Source organism: Lepus europaeus, chromosome 1, assembly GCF_033115175.1.
Source record: "Lepus europaeus isolate LE1 chromosome 1, mLepTim1.pri, whole genome shotgun sequence".
Taxonomy (NCBI): domain Eukaryota; kingdom Metazoa; phylum Chordata; class Mammalia; order Lagomorpha; family Leporidae; genus Lepus; species Lepus europaeus.
Window position 1 is genome coordinate 146,988,890 of NC_084827.1, and position 20,882 is coordinate 147,009,771.

The window sequence follows — 20,882 nt, forward strand, 5'->3', positions numbered from 1 at the left end:
CCAGTGTGCACATTGGCAGGAAGCTGGATTAGGAGCAGAGGTGGGATTCATCCCAGTCCTTCTGATGTAGGATGTGGGGGTCCCAAGTGGCAGTGTAACTGCTGCAGCACGGTGCACACTGCATGGACCTCAGAATTTATTTGCTAAAAAATAAACCAATTTTCTATTTTCTGGTCATTTTTTGGAGTACCCTTATACAAATTTGCTTTTAATAGCTCAAAAACAACATTTGATGATTAAAAATAATTCTTTTGTTTGTGAGGTTAAACATCTTTTGTAACTTTCGTCAAAGATGTGTTTCTTTTGTGGAATGCTTCCTCATATCTTTTGGCCATGTTTCTATTCATGTGTTTCTTTTCCTTATAGTCTGAAATAATTCTTTATTTTTATCCCAATTTCATTTTATTTTTTACTTTATAGTGCTTTTTGATTATCACAATGTTGACTTTTTATATAGCTGAACCAGTTCACCTTTTTTTCATTATAAATTTTGCCTTGTGCTTTACAATGTGCTTTGAAACCCTTCTTGCACTCGAAGATTATTCCGAATATGAACATTTGCTCTACATTTTTATAATATTTTTTTTACATGTGAGCTCAATTTTTTACATGTTAGTATACTGATACACGTATCTCTCTTAAGAGTTGAATGGGGCTGGCGCCGTGGCTCACTTGGTTAATCATCTGCCTGCAGCGCCAGCATCCCATATGGGTGCCAGATTGTGTCCCAGTTGCCCTTCTTCCAGTCCAGCTCTCTGCTGTGGCCCAGGAGGGCAGTGGAGGATGGCCCAGTGCTTGGATGCCTGCACCCGCGTGGGAGACCAGGAAGAAGCACCTGGTTCCTGGCTTCGGATCGGCGCAGTGCCGGCTGTGGCGGCCATTTGTGGGGTGAACCAACGGAAGGAAGACCTTTCTCTCTGTCTCTCTCTCTCACTGTCTAACTCTATCTGTCAAATAAAAAAGAGTTGAAGATTCTTTAATATTTTTTTCAAATATTTAGTCATTGATCAATATATATCAAAAGTTCTTGCTGAACTTTTGAATTATAATTCATGTTTTTTTCAAGGGCTCATGACCCAGTTTTGCAATAGTAGGAGCCTGACTTACTGCTTATCATCACCAAACCTTAGACTCATTTTTAAAGTTTTATTTTGTCTATTTGAAAGGCAGTGACAGAGAGGGAGGTGGGGAGAGAGAGAGAGAAAGAGAGAGACCTTCCATTTGCTAGTTTACTCCCTAGTGACCTCAACAGCCAGGGCTGGGCCAGGCAAAAGCCTGGAGTCGGGAACTAAATCTGACCTCTCCTGTAGAGGGCAGGGTCCCAAATGGGCCATCTTCTACTGCTTTCACATGCTCATAAGCAGGGAGTTGGATCCAAAACAGAATGGCCAGGACTCAAACTCATATTCTGATATGGGATGTCAGGGTTGGCAAGCATCTGCTTAACCTGTTGCATCACAATGCTGGTTCCTAATTTTGAAGCTTTTTCTGGACCTCAGCCAATGTTTGTCAGTATCATAGACAAAATAAAAGATTATTTATCCACTTTTGCAATTATAGTGAAAAATTGGGGATTAACTCTACTTCCATGTTTTTCTTCATCTCTATTCCTACTCCTTTTAAAGAAATTTTTCCTTTCCAGTAGACTGAAATCATTAAAATATATTTGTATCTTATCCTCAAGTAAATAATTGTGCAACGTACTTAAAAGAGAGCACTGTACTTATCAGAGTTGTTGGTGAAAAAGGAATTCCTTAATTATTAGTTTACATTGCTCTGTAATATTTAGAAAATCTGTGTTCTGCCGGCACCGCGGCTCACTAGGCTAATCCTCCGCCTTGCAGCACCGGCACACCGGGTTCTAGTCCCGGTCGGGGCACCGATCCTGTCCCGGTTGCCCCTCTTCCAGGCCAGCTCTCTGCTGTGGCCAGGGAGTGCAGTGGAGGATGGCCCAAGTGCTTGGGCCCTGCACCCCATGGGAGGCCAGGAGAAGCACCTGGCTCCTGCCATTGGATAAGCGCGGTGCGCCGGCTGCAGCGCGCCTACCACGGCGGCCATTGGAGGGTGAACCAACGGCAAAAGGAAGATCTTTCTCTCTGTCTCTCTCTCACTGTCCACTCTGCCTGTCAAAAAAAAAATAATAATAATAATAATAAAAAAGAGTTTAAAAAAAAAGAAAAGAAAATCTATGTTCTGGATAATGGGTCTATATATTTTCCTACTTTCAGGTTTGGGCTGAGATTGGAAAAGGCTTTCTAGATGGGTCACTTGATAAAAATACAACTTGGAGAAAACAATATGAAGGTGGTAAGTTTGTCTACTCCTAATTGTTAGGACAAAAGCATATATGTCTCTGCGTTATCTCTTGATAGATATAGATCTGTAGATCCATAGATCATTTATATTTCTCCCTCTGTGCTTTTTTTTCTGTACAATAAAATTCTTCCTTAACAAAAAAAAGAGGGAAGAACAGTAAGTTAGTTAAAGAGACTCTAGTACTCACTGTGGAATGAGGGCAGCATAGAGCTGGTGCACACTACAGAATCTGTAGAAAGTTTAAGGGTATAATCCTAAGAAGGCAACTTGACAATACATGTGAAGAGCCATAAATAAAGGATGAAATTATCTTAGAGAAGAAATATTCATGAAGATTTTACTTGTAGAAATATTTCTGCAAGTAGAAAACAACCTAAATGTTCAGCATTATAGGAGTTGCGAAGGAAATAATATCAACCTGATTAAATATTACCCAGATTTTTATAAAATGTAACAAGATTAAAAATTCTCACCATTAGAACATAGAGTAATATCATTTTCAAATTTGCATGGCATTGATTGCACCTTATAAAATGTACACAGCAAACTATGCAACAGATAAAGGGTTAATAACCAGCATCTACAAAGAGATCAAGAAACTCCACAACAACAAAACAAACAACCCACTTAAGAGATGGGCCAAGGACCTCAATAGACAGTTTTCAAAAGAGGAAATCCAAATGGCCAACAGACACATGAAAAAATGTTCAGGATAACTAGCCATCAGGGAAATGCAAATCAAAACCACAATGAGGTTTCACCTCACCCCGGTTAGAATGGCTCACATACAGAAATCTACCAACAACAGATGCTGGCGAGGATGTGGGGAAAAAGGGACACTAACCCACTGTTGGTGGGAATGCAAACTGGTTAAGCCACTATGGTAGTCAGTCTGGAGATTCCTCAGAAACCTGAATATAACCCTACCATACAACCCAGCCATCCCACTCCTTGGAATTTACCCAAAGGAAATTAAATTGGCAAACACAAAAGCTGTCTGCACCTTAATGTTTATTGCAGCTCAATTCACAATAGCTAAGACCTGGAATCCACCCAAATGCCCATCAACAGTAGACTGGATAAAGAAATTATGGGACATGTACTCTATAGAATACTATACAGCAGTCAAAAACAGTGAAATCCGGTCATTTGCAACAAAATGGAGGAATCTGGAAAACATCATGCTGAGTGAAATAAGCCAGTCCCAGAGGGACTAATATCATATGTTCTCCCTGATGGTGACAACTAACCGAGCACCAAAGGGGAAACCTGTTGAAGTGAAATGGACACTATGAGAAACAGTGACTTGATCAGCCCTTGTCCCAACTGTTGATGAACAATTTAATACTTTATTCCCTTTAGTATTTTGTTTTGTTTTATTTTTTTGTTCTACTTAATACTATTGGTTGAACTCTGTAATTAACACAATTATTCTTATGTGTTTAAATTTAACTGAAAAGTGATCTCTGTTAAATATAAGAGTGGGAATAAGAGAGGGAGGAGATGTACAATTTGGGACATGCTCAAGCTGACTTGCTCCAAATGGTGGAGTTAGAAATGTGCCAGGGGATTCCAATACAATCCCATCAAGGTGGCATGTACCAATGCCATCTCACTAGTCCAAGTGTGCCATCTCACTAGTCCAAGTGATCGATTTCAGTTCACAATTGATCATACTGATAGGTCTGAGTCAAAGGGATCACATAAACAAGACTAATGTCTGCTAATACTAACTGATGGAACCAAAAAGGGAGAGAACGATCCAACATGGGAAGCAGGATACACAGCAGACTCATAGAATGGCAGATATCCTAAACAGCACTCTGGCCTCAGAATCAGCCCTTAAGGCATTTGGATCTGGCTGAAGAGTCCATGAGAGTATTTTAGGCATGGAAAGCCAAGACACTGTGGCAAAAAAAAAAAAAAAAAAAAAAAAGAAAAGAAAGAAAGAAACCTAAATGAAAGATCTCTACGAGTGAGATCCCAGTAGAAAGAACAGGCCATCAAAGAAGGAGATACCTTTCTCTGAAGGGAGGAGAGAAGTTCCACTTTGACTATGACCTTGTCTAAATAAGATCGAAGTCGGCAAACTCAAAACGCTTCCATAGCCTTGGCAACTCATGACAAGAGCCTAGGGAGATTATTGATGCCATAAACAAGAGTGTCAATTGTTGCTTCTCAGAGTACGTATCAGCAGGAATCCAGAATGAAGAGCAGCACTGAGATTTGAACCCTGGCACCGTAATAGGGGATGTGGGTATTATCCCAAGCAGTGTCTTTACCACTTGGTCAGAGGCTCACCCCTAGGGATACTAATTAGGGAGCTATTGCAGTGAACCAGGAAGATTAATAACATGGGTTAGAACAACAGAATCCTCCTTCCCCCAAAAAAGTAAGAGTAATTCTTATTTTGAAGATAGAATCACCAACGCTGGCTTACAGTTTAAATGCAGAATATCAGAGAGGTCAACACCAATGCTTTTTAGGCCTGAGTAGTTGGAAGATGAGGTTATTAGGAAATAAGATAGGGAGGAGTATTGGAAGGTCCAGTTTTGGGGGAAGGATCAAGAGTTGAGTGTGTTGGGTATGTTATGTTTAAAGTGCCTCAGGCATCCAAGTGGAAATGTTGTTTGTTGCTGGATGTATGAGTCTAGAATTCAGAAGAAAGAGGTCCTGACTAGAAATGTAAATTTAGAATACCAAGGTAATAAATACAGATAGAAAAAGAGAAGAGGTTCAGAAGCGGAGTGCTGTCCTAGAACATGCCATCTTTCGGAAATCCAAGAGATGAGAAGGAATCAAAAAAGACTGAGGATGATCAGGTGGGAAAGAGGGAGGGAAGTGTGGGGTCCTGGGAACCAAGTGACCAAGCATTCCTGGCCAGTGACATGACAGTCAAGAAAGATGAGGACTGGATGATTTTGTTAACCTTCGCTTGTCAGTTATTTATATCTTTTAGGTTTCAGAAGTTTTCTTTTCTGGTTATTTCATAACTGTTTCTGTTCCTCAACAAGTGAGCCTGATTCGGAAGAAGGAATATAGTTGTTGGGAGGAAAGAATTTAAAGGGAAGATGGGTGGTGTCAGGGGAGAGATGGATGTGTTTGGAGGCCTCTAAGGTGCTGGCAGGGCTCTAACTTCTTGACCTGGGTGGTGATGGTATAGGTATCTGCTTTATAATTATTCCTTAACCTGTACTTACATGTCTATATATTTTTCTAAGTGTGTTAAGTTTAGGAAAAAGAAGGAAGGAAAGGAAATACATGAGTTAAAATAGTATCTTTATTGTTGTTTATTACCTTTGAAGGCTTTATTCTGCACATAATAACTTTGTGCAGATTTACCCTTAAACAGTTCAGTCTCCACAAATGCTTGTATTCTAATTGTGTGTGTTTCCTCTCTAAGCCTTTATGGAACTGGAATGTACCTTAAAGAAAATCATAAAAGAACGAAAAGGAAGGAATTTTAATCAACATATTTTCATCGACTCCTTAGTACATGGGAACCTTAATGACCAACAGGTGATGTAATTGTTAAATGCTTATCAAATAAAAAATAACTCGGGCTGGCACTGTGGCATAGCAGGTTAAACCTCCCCCTAACTCCTGCAGCGCTAACATCCTGTGTGGGTGCCAGTTAGAATCTCAGCTGCTCCACTTCTGATCCAGTTCCCTGCCTGGGGAAAGCAGCAGAATATGGCCAAAGTCCTTGGGCCCCTGCACCCATGTGAGAGTCCTAGAAGAAGCTCCTGGCTCCTGGTTTCACTCTGGCCCAGCCCTGGCCCTTGTGGCCATTTGAAGAGTAAACTAGAGGATTTAAGACTTCTCTCGCTCTGCCTCTGTCTCTGCCCTCTGTAACTCCACCTTCCAAATAAATTAATAAATCTTAAAAAAATCACACATATATGGAATGTGCTTTTCACTCATTTTAATCCAGATACTCTAAAATTGAATGGCTTCTCCTTTATTGTATATTTTAAGTAGTAAAAATAGTCTCTGGTTACTTAGCAGTATATTATTTAATATTTGAATAAGCAAAAATTGAGCCAGAATCCTGTGATCATAAAAGAGGAGAAAGACTGGTCAAAGCCTTCATAGACTAAGCCACTCTGCCCTGTGACCATGTGTGGCAGCTTGGCTTGTTCACGGTGCAGGCCTGTTACCACCAGCGCACACTGCCTCTGTGTGTGGTCAGGCAAACCGCAGATGGAGCCAGTACTGCAGCACCCGTTCACTGTAGGACTCTTGCTCCACTCCATCCATGCCAGTGCTCAAAAGCAGAACTGGTTTTCTGGGAATATATTGGTACAGAAATTGAATTAGACTCTGAGGCCAGTGGAAGGCTCTTTTCCACTTGTCAAGGCTTTGTTATCAGACCAGGCCATGCCAGAAGGTTAAGACCTAGCCATTATGCCGAAGTGTGTCTTCAGCCATTAAATTAAATATTTAATGTATCCAAAAGGCAGTGCAGTATTTAAGTTGATTTTCATATTATGTAAATTTTTTCTTAAAAACATCAGAAGGGAACAGTACAATTTTTTCCTTTCATTGATCCTAATTTTATAGTCTAGATTATTTGGTCACATTGCATTTCACATTTTCTAAATTTATTTTTGTTTCCTAGATTCTAGAAGACGGTATGATATTTTCTCTGGCCGGGTGCATAATAACTGCAAAATGTAAGTAAAATTGGCTTCTTTTTCAGATAGATTACAAAATCTACAGGGTAAAGCTGTTCTGAAATAAAGGAAACATTGTCTATTTGACCTCTATAATTTTTTTCCTCCTTTTCATTCTTAAAGGCTGGATTCACATTAGTACCTTTTTTTAAGCCAAGGTGCTCAATGCCACCTCTGAATAGTGCCATAAAATTTTTGACACATTTTATGGACTGTGAATTCTAGTTAGTGCCTTTAGCAGGAGCTGCCATTGACACCTTTCCAGCGGGAGCAGCAAGCTTTTCCATTTCCTGCTGCTGCTTTCCACTGTGATTCCAAGCTGGCCTGCTTATTGAGGTCTACCAACAGAAGATGCAGGCCACAGAAATCACAGTTTAAAAGAACTCCTCTCTTGGTGGAATTGAAGTTGACTTTTATCTAAAATTAAAAAATGTGTGATATGTTTCTAAGTTTACTCACTGGTTTTTAGATTAGTGGAATACCCTTCATTTCTACAATATTTATAAAAATATTTATATACATAAAATACACTAAGATAAAGTACTTAAAGGAAAAAATAGGACATCAGTTTAAAATCTACAAAATTTATGTTCACTTGAATCTCATTTACAGCTCTCTCTTTCAGGAAATTTTCTTTAAAATGATGAATAGAGATGTACATTTCCCATAAATCTTTCTTCTTTGAGAACTACAGATATTCAGATATTATAGTTGAAAGGAATTTAGGAAAGCAGTTGTCAAAAATCTAATGTATTTGATTATTTTCAAATAATGTTTACTTCCTTTAAAAATGTGTATTACATAATATCTTTGCTGAAGACCTTCAAAAATACCACAAAATCAACATTTCCAATATTCAATTAATATTTTCATCTTACTTTTAGTTTTTAGAAGGAATTTTAAGAGTAATGCTGTTGGGCCGGCGCCGCGGCTCAATAGGCTAATCCTCCGCCTAGGGGCGCCAGCACCTCGGGTTCTAGTCCCGGTCGGGGCGCCGGATTCTGTCCCGGTTGCCCCTCTTCCAGGCCAGCTCTCTGCTGTGGCCAGGGAGTGCAGTGGAGGATGGCCCAAATGCTTGGGCCCTGCACCCCATGGGAGACCAGGAGAAGCACCTGGCTCCTGCCAGATCAGTGCGGTGCGCCAGCTGCGGCGGCCATTGGAGGGTGAACCAACGGCAAAAGGAAGACCTTTCTCTCTGTCTCTCTCTCGCTGTCCACTCTGCCTGTCAAAAAAAAAAAAAAAAAAATTAAAAAAAAAAAGAGTAATGCTGTTTCTTTGCAAGTAGGTTTGTTATTTTCTAAGGTGCTTCTACTGTGTTTGAGTGGTAAGAGAGACAGAGAACCTTAAATAAAGTCCTTGGTCTGCCATTTATTTGCCTTCAGCAAGATACTTAGGTATCTCTGTGTTTTCTCCTTTTCTGAAATAAGGGTTTGGCTCCAGATGACCTCTGAGGTGTCTTTCAACTGTGAAATCATGTCTGATTCAGTATTGTATTTAAAGATTGTTAAATTGCTTAAAATCACAGTTTTAAACTATTTCCAGTCATGCTTTTTAGTAGAATTCTAAAAAGGAACCAATGTTCAAGATTATTAAGCTTATTCAGTTACACTTTCAAGTGATAATTTAGTTAAGTAGGACATATGGGGAAGCACTGTATACAAATCCTAGTGCAGAATCCTTCAGCTGTGTAGTACTGTAAATTTGTATTATGTGTCCATATTGTGTACTGCACACATTTTCATGTCCTTTGTGAAATAAAAAATTTACAGTTCACTCAAAAGCCATGATGAAGAAGCATATGCAGGGAAAGTTTGGGATAGCCACTCGTGCTTTTTATGAACTTTCCGTATAAGGAAATTACCAATATAATTGAATACCAGGTGGTTATTGATTTTAGAGATAATAATATGGATTTTAGGCAAATCCGGCAAATATTTTTTAAAATTAACTTAGAGACATATTTAAATCAGCTGTTATCTCAGAAAACAGATAATTGGTAATTAGAAGTGGACACTGCAGTAAGCATATAAAAATCTTTGCTATAGAAAAAAATAGAGCTATATACAGTATTGGTTCAGGCATATTCTAGGGAAAGAAGCAATATGTATCCAGATGGTTCCATTCTTTGAATGGTTATAATCTCAGTTTATTCCTAAAAGAAATTTTTTCCTCTGTTTCATTTTCATTGTATAATTTTCTTACATTTTCATTTCCTCACTGAATATAATCAGTAACCCAGTTTAAGCAAAAGTAAGCCATAAGCCAGTGATTTTCCAGTTTTGGAATTCATCAAAATGACTGTGATACTTACAAAAAGTGTATTCCTGGACCTCACCCCAAATCTAGCGAATCCAAATCTGGGTGTGAGATTGTGTCATCAACCAGCTCCCAGTTGATTTCTGAGAATACTCTATGTAATAACCAGTTCTTGATCCAGTTCGTTTACCATTAAAAACAAAAATTTAGAATATTGATTTGTAGGTTAACTGTCTGCTAATTTGACTCCTATGAATCATTTAATTAGGGCTGCTGCTGAATGAGCTATAAATGTTTTTTTTTTTTAACCAGGATGAGTGAACCAGATCATTTATCACAATCACCAACATGGAACACCCCCTTCCTCAGATGAGAAGTTTATTACTGATTTGTCTATGGTGAAATGCATTACATGACTTTAGTTACTGCCATTTTTAAGAAAGAAAGCACCCAGGACCCGTGTTGTGATGCAGGAGGTGAAGCTGTCCCCAGGGGTGCCTGCATCTCATATCAGAGAGCAGATTCCAGTTCCAGCTATTCCATACTTCTAATCCAACTTCCTGCTAATGCTCATGGGAGGCAGTGTATCATCTACGGCCCAAGGACTTGGATTCCTGTTACCTACTTGGGAGACGTGCATGGGTTCTTGGCTTCTGGCTTCAGCCTGGCCTAGCCCTGGGGAATGAACCAGTGAATGGAAGATCTCTCTCTCTCTCTGTGTCTCTTTCTCTCTCTCTCTTATTCCCCCTCTCTCTGTCTCAGTACATTTCAGATAAGTATATAGAGCTTTTAAAAAAAAGTCTCCAGTTTGCACTCTATTTTTGACAGTATTCTATAAATATTTATGTCCCATTCATTGAAATACAAATCCTATGAAGGATTGCATTCTTTTTTATGGCCTTATGTATCTTCTGTAATTCAGGGTGGAGAACATTTGGCCTGCAGGCTGTATAAGGTCAGCGAAATCATTTGTTCTGGCCTTTCCAAGGCAGCTCTAGGTGGGACTTGAAATTTAATAAATCTGTAGTAGGCTAATTTGTATTTATTTATTTTTAAAGATTTATTTATTTGTTTGAAATGCGGGCTTACAGAAAGAGGGAGAGACAGAGAAAGATCTTTCATCTGCCAGTTCACTCTCCAGATGGCTGTATTGACCAGGACTGGATCAGCCGGAAGCTGGGAACCAGCAGCTTATTCCAGGCTCCCATGTGGGTGCAAGGGCCCAAGCGCTTGAGCCATCTTCTCTTGCTTTTCCCAGGCCATTAGCAGGGTGCTGGATTGAAAGTGGAGCTGCCAGGACTAGAACCAAGACCCCTATGGGATGCTGGCATTGCAGGTGGCAGCTTTGCCTGCTACACCACTGGCCCCAACAGGCTAATTTTTAAGTTGATAATTTTGTATGGCCCGTGATTGATGTCATAAATATCCAGAGAGCCCTTGGCAGAAAAAAAGTTCCCAGCCTGTTCTGTATCAAAATTTAAGAATGCAAAAACAGTTATATTTTTCTTATTTTGTACTCAGGCTGGCCACGAGTTAGCTATTTTCATTGTTGTTATTATAAATTTTTCACCTAGTATGTACCTGGGCAATCTATTTTTTGGCCACCTCTGAAGAAGTTCAAAAAAAATTGTATGAAGAGATAGACCAAGTTTTTGGGAAGGGTCCTGTTACTCCAGAGAAAATTGAACATCTCAGGTAAGAAATTTCTGAAAGGAAGAGGAGATCATTGGAAGGTAAATTTGAACTGACTTATCTAATATAACACTAATCTTAATATCTAGGAAATCTGTAGGGTTTTTTTTTTTTAATCTTAAAATGTTTACATATAGGTCTTAATAAATAACTTGATATGCTTTTTAAAATCAAATAGTGGTTCTGGGAAACCTTTAACAGCCTGTATAGAGGCAGATGTTTGGCCTGGTGATTAAGGTGCCACATAGAGTACTTGGATTAAGTTCTAGCTCCTGACTTCCACGTCCATGTGGGAGACCTGGATTAGATTCCTGGCTGTTGGCTTTTGCCCTAGCTCAGCCTCAGCTGTTGTGGGCATTTGGGGAAAAAACCAGAAAATAAGAGTATTCTCTCTCCATCTCTTTGCTTCCCAAATAAATAAATAAATAATTTTAATTGGCCTGTATAAAATATTACCAGAGATGTCAAGTGAAGTGCAACACTCATAATCTCTTGGGAATAAAACATGCTACAGCCATATTGGAAAACAGTGTGAGAGAATCTTTTAAATAAGTTAAACATACACTTACCCTATCACCCAAAAATTGCACTCCTAAGTATTTACCCAAGAGAAATGAATGCATGTCCAGGGAGAGACAAATGGGCAAGTGTTCACAGCAGTGTATTTCAAATAGTCCCCCCCCCCAAATGGAAGCAGTTCAAATGTTCACCAACTGGTAAATAGATAAACTGTGGTATAGCCATACCATGGAATACTACTAAGTAATAAAAAGGATCACAGTATCAATATATGCAACATAGTACACAGATAGATCTTATTACACTAAGTAAAAGAAGTAAACACCTACTCTACGGTTTCATTTATGTGAAGTTCTTGATAAGTGAGATTACAGTTACAGAAATCAGTCACTGGTTATGTAGTACTAGGAATGAGGAAAAAATCCACTACAAAGGGCATGGGTAAAAGTTTTAGAGGGAGGAAAACTATTGACTACCTTGCTTGTGTTGTGGTTACATGCTTATATACAATTTTAGGTTGAACATCCCTAATTCAAACATTCAAAATCTGAAGTCCCCTCCCCCTTTTTTGGACAGGCAGCCAGGCAGACTGAGCAAGCGAGCTCCCATCTGCAGCTTCCTTCTCTAAATGCTCATAGCAGCCAAGTCCCGGCCAGATTGAAGCCAGGAGCCAGGAACTCAATCTAGGTCCCCCATGTGGGTGGCAAGAGACCCTAACTATTTGAACTATCACCTGCTGCCATTCAGGGTATGCATTAGAAGAAAGCTGCAATTAGGACTCTGTCAAACCCAGGCACTGGGATGCAGGCATTCTAACCAGCAATTTAAGCCCTGGGTCAAATGCCCAGCCCTCTGAAACTATATGAGTGCTGATGTGATGTTGCAAGTGAAAAATTCCACACCTGACCTTGTGTGATGGGGCACGGTCAAAATGCAGGCACACAATCCATAGTTTATGCAGTGTCCCAAGGGAAAAAGGACTTTCACAGCCCCCTTCAGCTGTGGCATACCTTTTTTGAGCTTACCAAGACTTCATGCCCTCCCCAGCTCCATAAGCAGGCCCATAAAGCAGGACAAAGCGGCTTGTGTGCAGGCCGGACATGCCAATGGCGGATTCCCCATGATGCCCCTGAAGGGTCAAGACCTACAGGCATTACTCACTGTTTTTTGCTTACTCTCTGTGGGGTAAAGATACTGTTGAAAATGTCAGAAAGGACTGCAAATACCCCTCTAAATAATAGTAATAAGAAAAAGGGAAAGTGTGTATGTTATCTGCAACACAGAAAGTCTAGATGTTGGTGAAACGGACAGTGGTATAAGTGTGAAACGTCTCATAGATCAATATGCTGTTAGACTTTTATGCTTAATGAAACAAACCAGTCCCCAGAAGACAGATATCACGTGTTTTCTCTGATTTTTGGTAACTAATACTCAGATTCAAAAAAATGTATATGGGCAAAATCATCATTTTGAGATTTGAATATTGTTTACAGCTCTTGTCTATACTCTTGAGGATCAGTGGTTTTTCTACTCACTACTTGTTGAATTCTTTATTTAGTGGAAGGTTAAGCTTGTGATTATGAGGAAAACTGAAAATATTTCATTGTAAAAATTAAAAGAAGCTGGGAGTGAGGGGGGTAGGGTGGGGAGGATCATTATACTCTTAAAGCTGTATATATGAAATACATGAAATTTGTTCTCTTTTTATAAATTAGTAAAATAAATTAAAAAAAAGAATATGATGTTAGAACAACTACTATATACAGCAGGCTTTGTGGAACCACAGGTTAAACTGTTCTTAGAATGCCAGCATCCTATACTGGAGTGCCTGGAATTGAGTCCTGTTTCCACATTTCATACATGCTAATACATGCCTTGGGATATAGCAGATGATGACTGATATAGTTGGGAGGGGTCCACCCACGTGGGAGACCCAGATGGAGTTCCTGGCTTTGGCCTGGCCCAGGGTTAGCTGTTGTGGCCATCTGAGTAGTGAATCAAAGATGGAAGATATTTCTCTATGTCTCTGTCTCTTTGTCTCTCTGTCTCTCTCTCTCCCTCTCTCTCTCAAGCTCTCTTATTCTGTCACTCTTCCTTTCAAGTAAATATAAATAACTTTTTAAAAGAAGAATGACCACCATAGGTGACCATTAGAAGAATAAGCCGTTGAAGTTCTGTGCTGAAAGTGATGAACAGAAGTTTGAAAAATAGAAAAACCTCACATAAGTTAAATATAAAGGTGTTGCTTATGTATTGAAAGACTGGATCCGTTAGTGTTACAGTGAACTCATGCCACTTAATGGTATACTGATCCATAAACAAGCAGAGATCTGTCACTGCGAACTAAAAATTGAAGAGAACTATGAATATTCACTAGGCTAACTACAGAAAGAGTTGGTAATTAAGCACCTGGTGATCTGAAAGCAATGGAGAAGTTCATTGATGAGTTTGCCACGATCACTGCTGATGAAAACCCATGCCAGGGGGGCAGGCATGTGGCACAGGGCTAAGAAGGTGCTTGAAATACCCGCATCCCACCTTGAGGTGCCTGGGGTCAAATCCTGGATCCTGCTAGTGTACACACAGGGAGGCAGCAAGTGGCAGGTCAAGTAGTTGAATACATGCCGCACCTGTGGGAGACCTGGCTATTCTACTTCTGATCCAGTTTCCTGCTAATGCATCATAAGATGGCCCAAGAACTTGGACCCTTGCCACCCATGTGGGAAACCAATATGGAGTTCTTGGTTCCTGGCTTTAGCCTGACCCATGGCTGTTGTGGCCATCTGAGAAATGAACCAGTGGATAGAAGATTCTTTTCTCTGTGTCTCTTCTTCCCTCTGTAACTGCTTTTTCAAGTAAATAAATAAATAAATATTAAAAAAAAAAAAAAGAAAAGAAAAGAAAAGAGAAAGGATGCCAAGGACAGAATAGCTGTGCTGGAATGCACTAATGCAGCAGGCCCACATAAGAGTAAACTTTGCTGTGATAGACCAAAGCTAATGTCCTAGCTGTTTTAAAGAAGTTAATTTCTTTTCAGTTCATTTTCTGTATAAACAAAAAAGGGCATGAATCCCCAGGGGCCTCTTTTTCTGATTGGTTTCACAAATATTTTATACCCGTGGCTTGTGTACTCTGCAAGGAAGCTGGACCAGATAATGATTGCAAGATCTTATTATTCCTTTACAACTGTTCTATTCATTCTCCATATGAAATTCTCATCAAAGGTAATGTTTATGCCACATACCTTCTCCCTAAATGTGACTTGATTAGTTCAGCAATGTGCCTAGGGTATTCTTAGGTCAGTGAAGAGGGAATGTAAAAACACTTTGTTGAACTGCTTGCCAGTAGTAGTGAGCATTCTAGCAGAACCATGGGTATGGAAAGATTTTGTGTTTTATTTTTTAATTAACTTATTTTAAAGACAGAAGGAAAGAACTCCCATCTGCTGGTTCATTCCCCCGAAGGATTCCAACCACAGGAATGGGCTGGTGCTAAAACCAGGAGCTGGGAAGGCAATTCACATCTCCCACGTGGTGGCAGCAACCAGACCCATCTCCACTGCCTCCCAGTTGCTACAACAGCAGAAACCTGGAATTAGAAGACAGACTGGAAATTGACCCCAGTGGCTTCACCACTGGGCCAAACATCTGCTCCTGCAAGGTTTTCCAAAGGAATTTAGCAGGAATGATACTATAGATACAGTTGCCAACACCTGGAGTACAGTGCATTTCTTTCACAACTTCTGGTCTTACATTGATGATAAACAAGGTGGTGACTTTGAAATTTCAGATTTCGTATGCCCATACATACATACATATGCAAAGAATATAGCCTTAGAGTCCATCAGAAAGCTGGAAAAAGAGGATATCGAAGTTTTCAACCTCAATAGTGAGGCTCCAATTGTTCATTCACTGACTGGTGAAATAGCAAAGTGGTTCTGAATCAGGCTGATGGTGATAATAGTGACAATGAGGATGATGTTAACACTGCAGAAAATTGCCTATAGACGTGGCGAAAATGTGTGCTGGGCTTACTGAAGTACTAACGCCATATACATTCAGAACGAGAAATCATGGACATTTATAGAAGCCAGAAAAGGCTTCTAAGATTAAAAGCACTGTTAAAGAGGCAGATGACTCTAGAGGAAATGTCTTTTTTAAAAAAGATTTATTTATTTATTTGAAAGAGTTACACAGAGAGAGGAGAGGCAGAGAGAAAGGCAGAGGCAGAGACAGAGAGAGGTCCTCCTTCCGATGACTCACTTCCCAATTGGCCGCAATGGCTGGAGTTGTGCTAATCTGAAGACAGGAGCCAGGTCTCCCAAGCGGGTACAGGGGCCCAAGGACTTGGGCCATTTTCTGTTTCCCAGGCCATAGCAGACAGCTGGATCGGAGGTGGAGCAGCTGGGTCTCGAACCAGCACCCAAATGGGATGCCACACTTCAGGCCAGGGCATTAACCCACTGCACCACAGCACTGGCCCCATAGAGGAAATGTCTTAAAAAGCATCCTCCAGAAGCCTCCTCATCCATAGAGGACCCACTTCCTAGTTCCCTCAGCTGTTTCTGATGTTTCTTCTTATCTAAAAGAAAAAATATATATATATATACATTTAGGTGTATAGGTGGAGATTGAGCTTCTTAGGTGGAGATTGAGTCTGCCTTTGTTTATTGTTGCTTTGTTTGCTAGTGAATGCAGGTATTCTTGTGATTATAATGTTCTGGTTAGTTACCCTAAAAACAATATTTTTTGCTGTATTTAATGTGGTATGTCATGTTTTTTACTGTTAGGTACTTACTTGTTACTAAGTATAAGAAAATGATTGCTAGTGGGTAGCATATCAATTTAGTCAGGATGATGGTGCTGCCAAGCCACCACTGATTATCCATATGGGTTGCTAAGATAGCGGCATCTGGGGCTGACACTGTGGTGTAGTGGGTAAAGCCTCCACCTACAGTGCATCCCATATGGGCGCTGGTTCGAGTCCCAGCTGGCAATAACAATGAAAGGAAGAATGTAATATTTCTTGTTATATAAAATATTCTTGCAAATTGTGATGAAAAAGTGCTCTAAAAATGAGGAGATTGGCAAACTAATTTTAAAAAGAAGCATGTGGGCACAGATGTTTGTCCATCCCATATCAGAGTCCCAGCTACTCTTCTTCCAATCCAGCTTCCTGCTCATGCACCTAGAAAGGCGACAGATGATAGCTTGTTACCCGAGTCCCCACCACCCACGTGGGAGACCGGGATTGAGTTCCTGGATCCAAACTTCAGCCTGGCCCAGCCCCAGCTGTTACTGCCATTTGGGATGTAAACCAACACTCTGCCTCTTTCTCTCTCTCATTGCTCTCTCTCCCTTCTCTCCCAGTCACTCTGCTTTTCAAATAAATGAATGAATCTTTAAAAAAAGAAATTCTGCCTCTCTGTGACTCTGCTTTTCAAATAAATAAATAAATCTTTCTTTAAGATTTATTTATTTGAAAGGCAGAGTTACACAGAGAGGGGAGAGAGAGAGAGAGAGAGGACTTCCATCTGCTGGTTCACTGCCCAATTGGCAGCAACTGCTGGAGCTGTGCCGATCTGAAGCCAGGAGCCAGGAACTTCTTCTGGGTCTCCCACTTGGGTGCAGGGGCCCAAGGATTTGGGCTATCTTCTACTGTTTTCCCAGGCCATAGCATAGAACTGGATTGGAAATGGAGCAGCCGGGACTTGAACTGGTGCCCTTATGGGATGCTGGCACTGCAGGTGGTGACTTTACCTATTATACAACAGTGCCAGACCCAGTAAATAAATCTTAAAAAAAAAAAAAGAAAGATATTGGGGGCTGGCACTGTACTGTAGTGGGTAAAGCCACTGCCTGTGGTGCCGGTATCCCAAATGGGTGCCAGTTCAAGTCCCGGCTGCTCCTCTTCTGATCTCTCTGCTATGGCCTGGGAAAGCAATGGAAGATGGTCAAAGTGCTGGGGCCCATGTGGGAGACCCAGAAGAAGCTTCTGGCTTTGGATTGGCCCAACTCCAGCTGTTGTGGCCATTTGGGGGGTGGGTAACTAGTGGATGGAAGACTTTTCTGTCTGTCCCTCTCTGTAACTCTGCCTCTCAAGTAAATAAAAAAATATTTTAAAAAAGGTGGCATTTTTGCTTTTTGCTGGTTCAGTGTACATGAATTTTGTTTCATGTACAAAATTACTAGTTTATTAATATGCAAGTAAAGAAGTAGAAAGTAAAGGTCCTTTGTAAATGCACCATTGAGAGAGAACACTTGTTACATATCTTTGCTTGCTATTTTTCCATGCACATATACATATGTACTTATAAATGTTTATTTTCATTTTTTTCTTACACAGGCAGAGTTAGACAGTGAGATAGAGAGACAGAGAGAAATGTCTTCCTTCTGTTGGTTCACCCCCTAAATGGCAGCTACGGCCGGCGCTGTGCTGATCTGAAGCCAGGAGCCAGGTGCTTCTCCTGGTCTTCCATGCGGGTGCAGGGCCCAAGGACTTGGGCCATCCTCCACTGCACTCCGGGCCACAGCAGAGAGCTGGCCTGGAAGAGGAGCAACCCGGACAGAATCCGGCGCCCCGACTGGGACTAGAACCTGGTGTGCCGGCGCCGCAGGCGGAGGATTAGCCTAGTGAGCAGTGGCGCCGGCCTATTTTCATTTTTACTTGAAAGAGAGAGTGTGAGATCTTTAATCCATTGGTTTACTCCTCAAGTCCCCAGAACAGTCCAGTTCCAGGCTAAAGCCAGAAGCCTGGAACTTAATCCTGGTGTCTCACATATGTGGCAGGGACTGAAGTGACTTGAGCCGTCATCGGCTGCTTCCCGGGGTGCATATTATCAGGAAGCTGGATCGCTAGCGAGTATCTGGAACAAAAATCAGGTACTTGAATAAGGGATGCAGGTATTCCAAATGGCATGTGCCAAACACCTGCCCCCCCCCAAATATATTTAAAACAATAAGTTTAAACATTTTAAATACACAATATATGACTCTTCTATAAATTCCAATTTTGCGCTATTTTGTGGATATTATTCTCATATCTAGTGACTCTACTATGTCCAAGCAATGATCAAGTTTTATTGATTCTACTTTTCAATTAGCTTTTCAGGGTATTTTGTTTTTGTTTTTTAATTGTTTGAGGGACAGAGAGAGAGAGAGAGAGAGAGAGAGAGAGAGAAAGCTCTTATCTACTGGTTCAGTATTCAGATACCCTGGGCCAGTTGTGGAACAAGCCAAACCATGAGTCGATAATGCACTTCAGGTCTCCTATTTGGTGGCAGGAACTCAATTGCTTAAGCCATTACTGCTGCCTCTCAAGATCTACACTAGAAGGAAGCTAGAACCAGGGCTAGAGCTGAGAATCCAACCCAGTGCATCCCAATCCAGATGTGGGATGAGGGCATCTTAACTACAAGGCTAAACACTCCGTGACTGGGATACCTCAACAGCCTTGAATCTTGTTCCTTTCTGGCCCATCTTCCACATTGCTGCTGGAGCTCATGGCTGCACATTGCATCACCAAAGGTGCTTTCAAAATACAGATATCTGGGGGGCTGGCATTGTGGTTGTGGTACAACAGGTTAAGCCACTGCTTGCATGGCAAGTATCCCATAGAAAAGAGTGCCTGTTCAAGTCCTGACTGCTTCACTTCTAGTCCCACTTCCTGCAATTGTGCCTGGGAAGGCAGCTTGATAGCCCAAATACAAGAGCTCCTGCCACCCTGTGGATGGAGTTACTGGCTCCTGGTTTCAGCCTGGCCCAGCTCTGGCTGTTGTGACATTTGGGAAGAGTGAACCAACAAATGGAAGATTCTCTCTCTCTCTCTCTCTCTCTCTCTCTCTTTCTCTCTCTCTCTCTCTCCCTCCCCTCTCTCCCTCTCTCCCTCTCTTACTCTCTCCCTCTCTCCCTCTCTGTCTTTCTTTCTCTTTCTCTCTGTGACTTTGCCTTTCAGATAAATAAGTAAATAAATAAATGAAACAGATATATCTGGGACAAATCTCAAACCAATTGTTTCACAATCTCTGGACATCAAGTTTTCATAAGCTTCTCAGATGATTCTAATGTGTATCCAAAGTTTAGAATTGGGGGGCAGGGGAGACTAATGATTTTCCTACATCTGGAGAGTCACATCTGATCAACCAATTTCTGAATTTTAAAGTCCTTCACTGTTCTTCAGATACAGTTTACGTTTTTTAAAAAAAAATATTTTATTTTATTTGAAAGAGTTACAGAGAGAGGTAGAGACAGAGACAGGTCTTTCATACACTGGTTCACTCCTCAAATGGCTGCAGTGTCTGGAGCTGAGCTGATCCAAAGTCAGGAGCCAGAAGCTTCTTCCAGGTCTCCCACATGGGTGCAGGGGCCCGAGGACTTTCTCAGGTGCATTAGTAGGGAGCTAGATCAGAAGTGGAGCAGCCAGGGCTCAAATCTGTGCCCATATGGGATGCTGGCACTGCAGGCCAGGGCTTTAGTCGCTGGCCCTCCCCAATATTGTTTACTTACATAACTTACTAAACTCTGTACCATTTCAAAAACTGGACCTAATGAGGCCTGCACTGTGGCATAATGGGCTAAAGGTGCCACCTACAACACTGGCATCAGTGGGTGCTGATTCGAGTCCCTGCTGCTCCATGTCCAGTCCAGCTTCCTGCTAATACTCCTGGGAAAGCAGTGGAAGATGGCCCAAGTCCTTGGGCCCCTGGATCCTTGTGGGAGACCTGGATGAATCTCCTGGCTTTGGCCTGGCCCAGCCCCGGCCGTTGCGGCCATTTGGGGAGTGAACTAATAGATGGAAGATCGATCGATCTCTCTCTCCCTCTTTCTCTCTCTCTCTCTGTCTGTAACTGCCTTTCAAATAAACAAATAATCTACAAACAAATTTAAAAAACTGGGCCTAGGGCCGATGCCATGGCTCACTTGGTTAATCCTTCCCCTCCGGCACCGGCATCACATACAGGTGCGGGTTCTGGTCCCGGTTGCTCCTCTTCCAGTCCAGCTCTCTGCTGTGGCTCGGGAAGGCAGTGGAGGATAGCCCAAGTGCTTGGGCGCCTGCACCCACATGGGAGACCAGGAGGAAGTACCTTGCTCCTGGCTTTGGATCGGCACAGCGCCGCCGTGGCGGCCACTTTGGGGGTGAACCAACGAGGGAAGACCTTTCTCTCTGTCTCTCTCTCTCTCTCACTGTCTAATTCTATCTGTCAAATTAAAAAAAAAAAAAAATGGGGCTAGGCTCCCTCTCCCACCTCCTTTTTCATTACTGTGCCTCTTTGTACCCTTGGTTTCAGCTCTGATCTTTCGTTTTTGTGAAGGTACAACACTTTTTTTTTTTTTTTTTAGCTCCTGGCTTTTGCACAGACTAATCTGTGTAGGTTCTCTTTTCATCTCTTCTAACTAACTCCAGAGGTTTTTCCTTTTGCTGGAC

At 41.3% G+C, this 20,882-nt stretch overlaps 1 protein-coding gene across 2 annotated transcripts in view; it reads left to right on the forward strand.

The window, feature by feature from the left end:
• The window catches only part of LOC133759224 (cytochrome P450 20A1), a 63,718-nt gene that overhangs the window by 30,648 nt on the left and 12,188 nt on the right, over positions 1-20,882 (forward strand). For both annotated transcript variants that reach the window (XM_062190172.1, XM_062190178.1), the window contains 4 exons: positions 2,229-2,307; positions 5,720-5,835; positions 6,938-6,992; positions 10,823-10,943. In XM_062190172.1, coding sequence (XP_062046156.1) covers positions 2,229-2,307; positions 5,720-5,835; positions 6,938-6,992; positions 10,823-10,943 — 371 coding nt within the window. The remainder of the gene's footprint in view (positions 1-2,228; positions 2,308-5,719; positions 5,836-6,937; positions 6,993-10,822; positions 10,944-20,882) is intronic.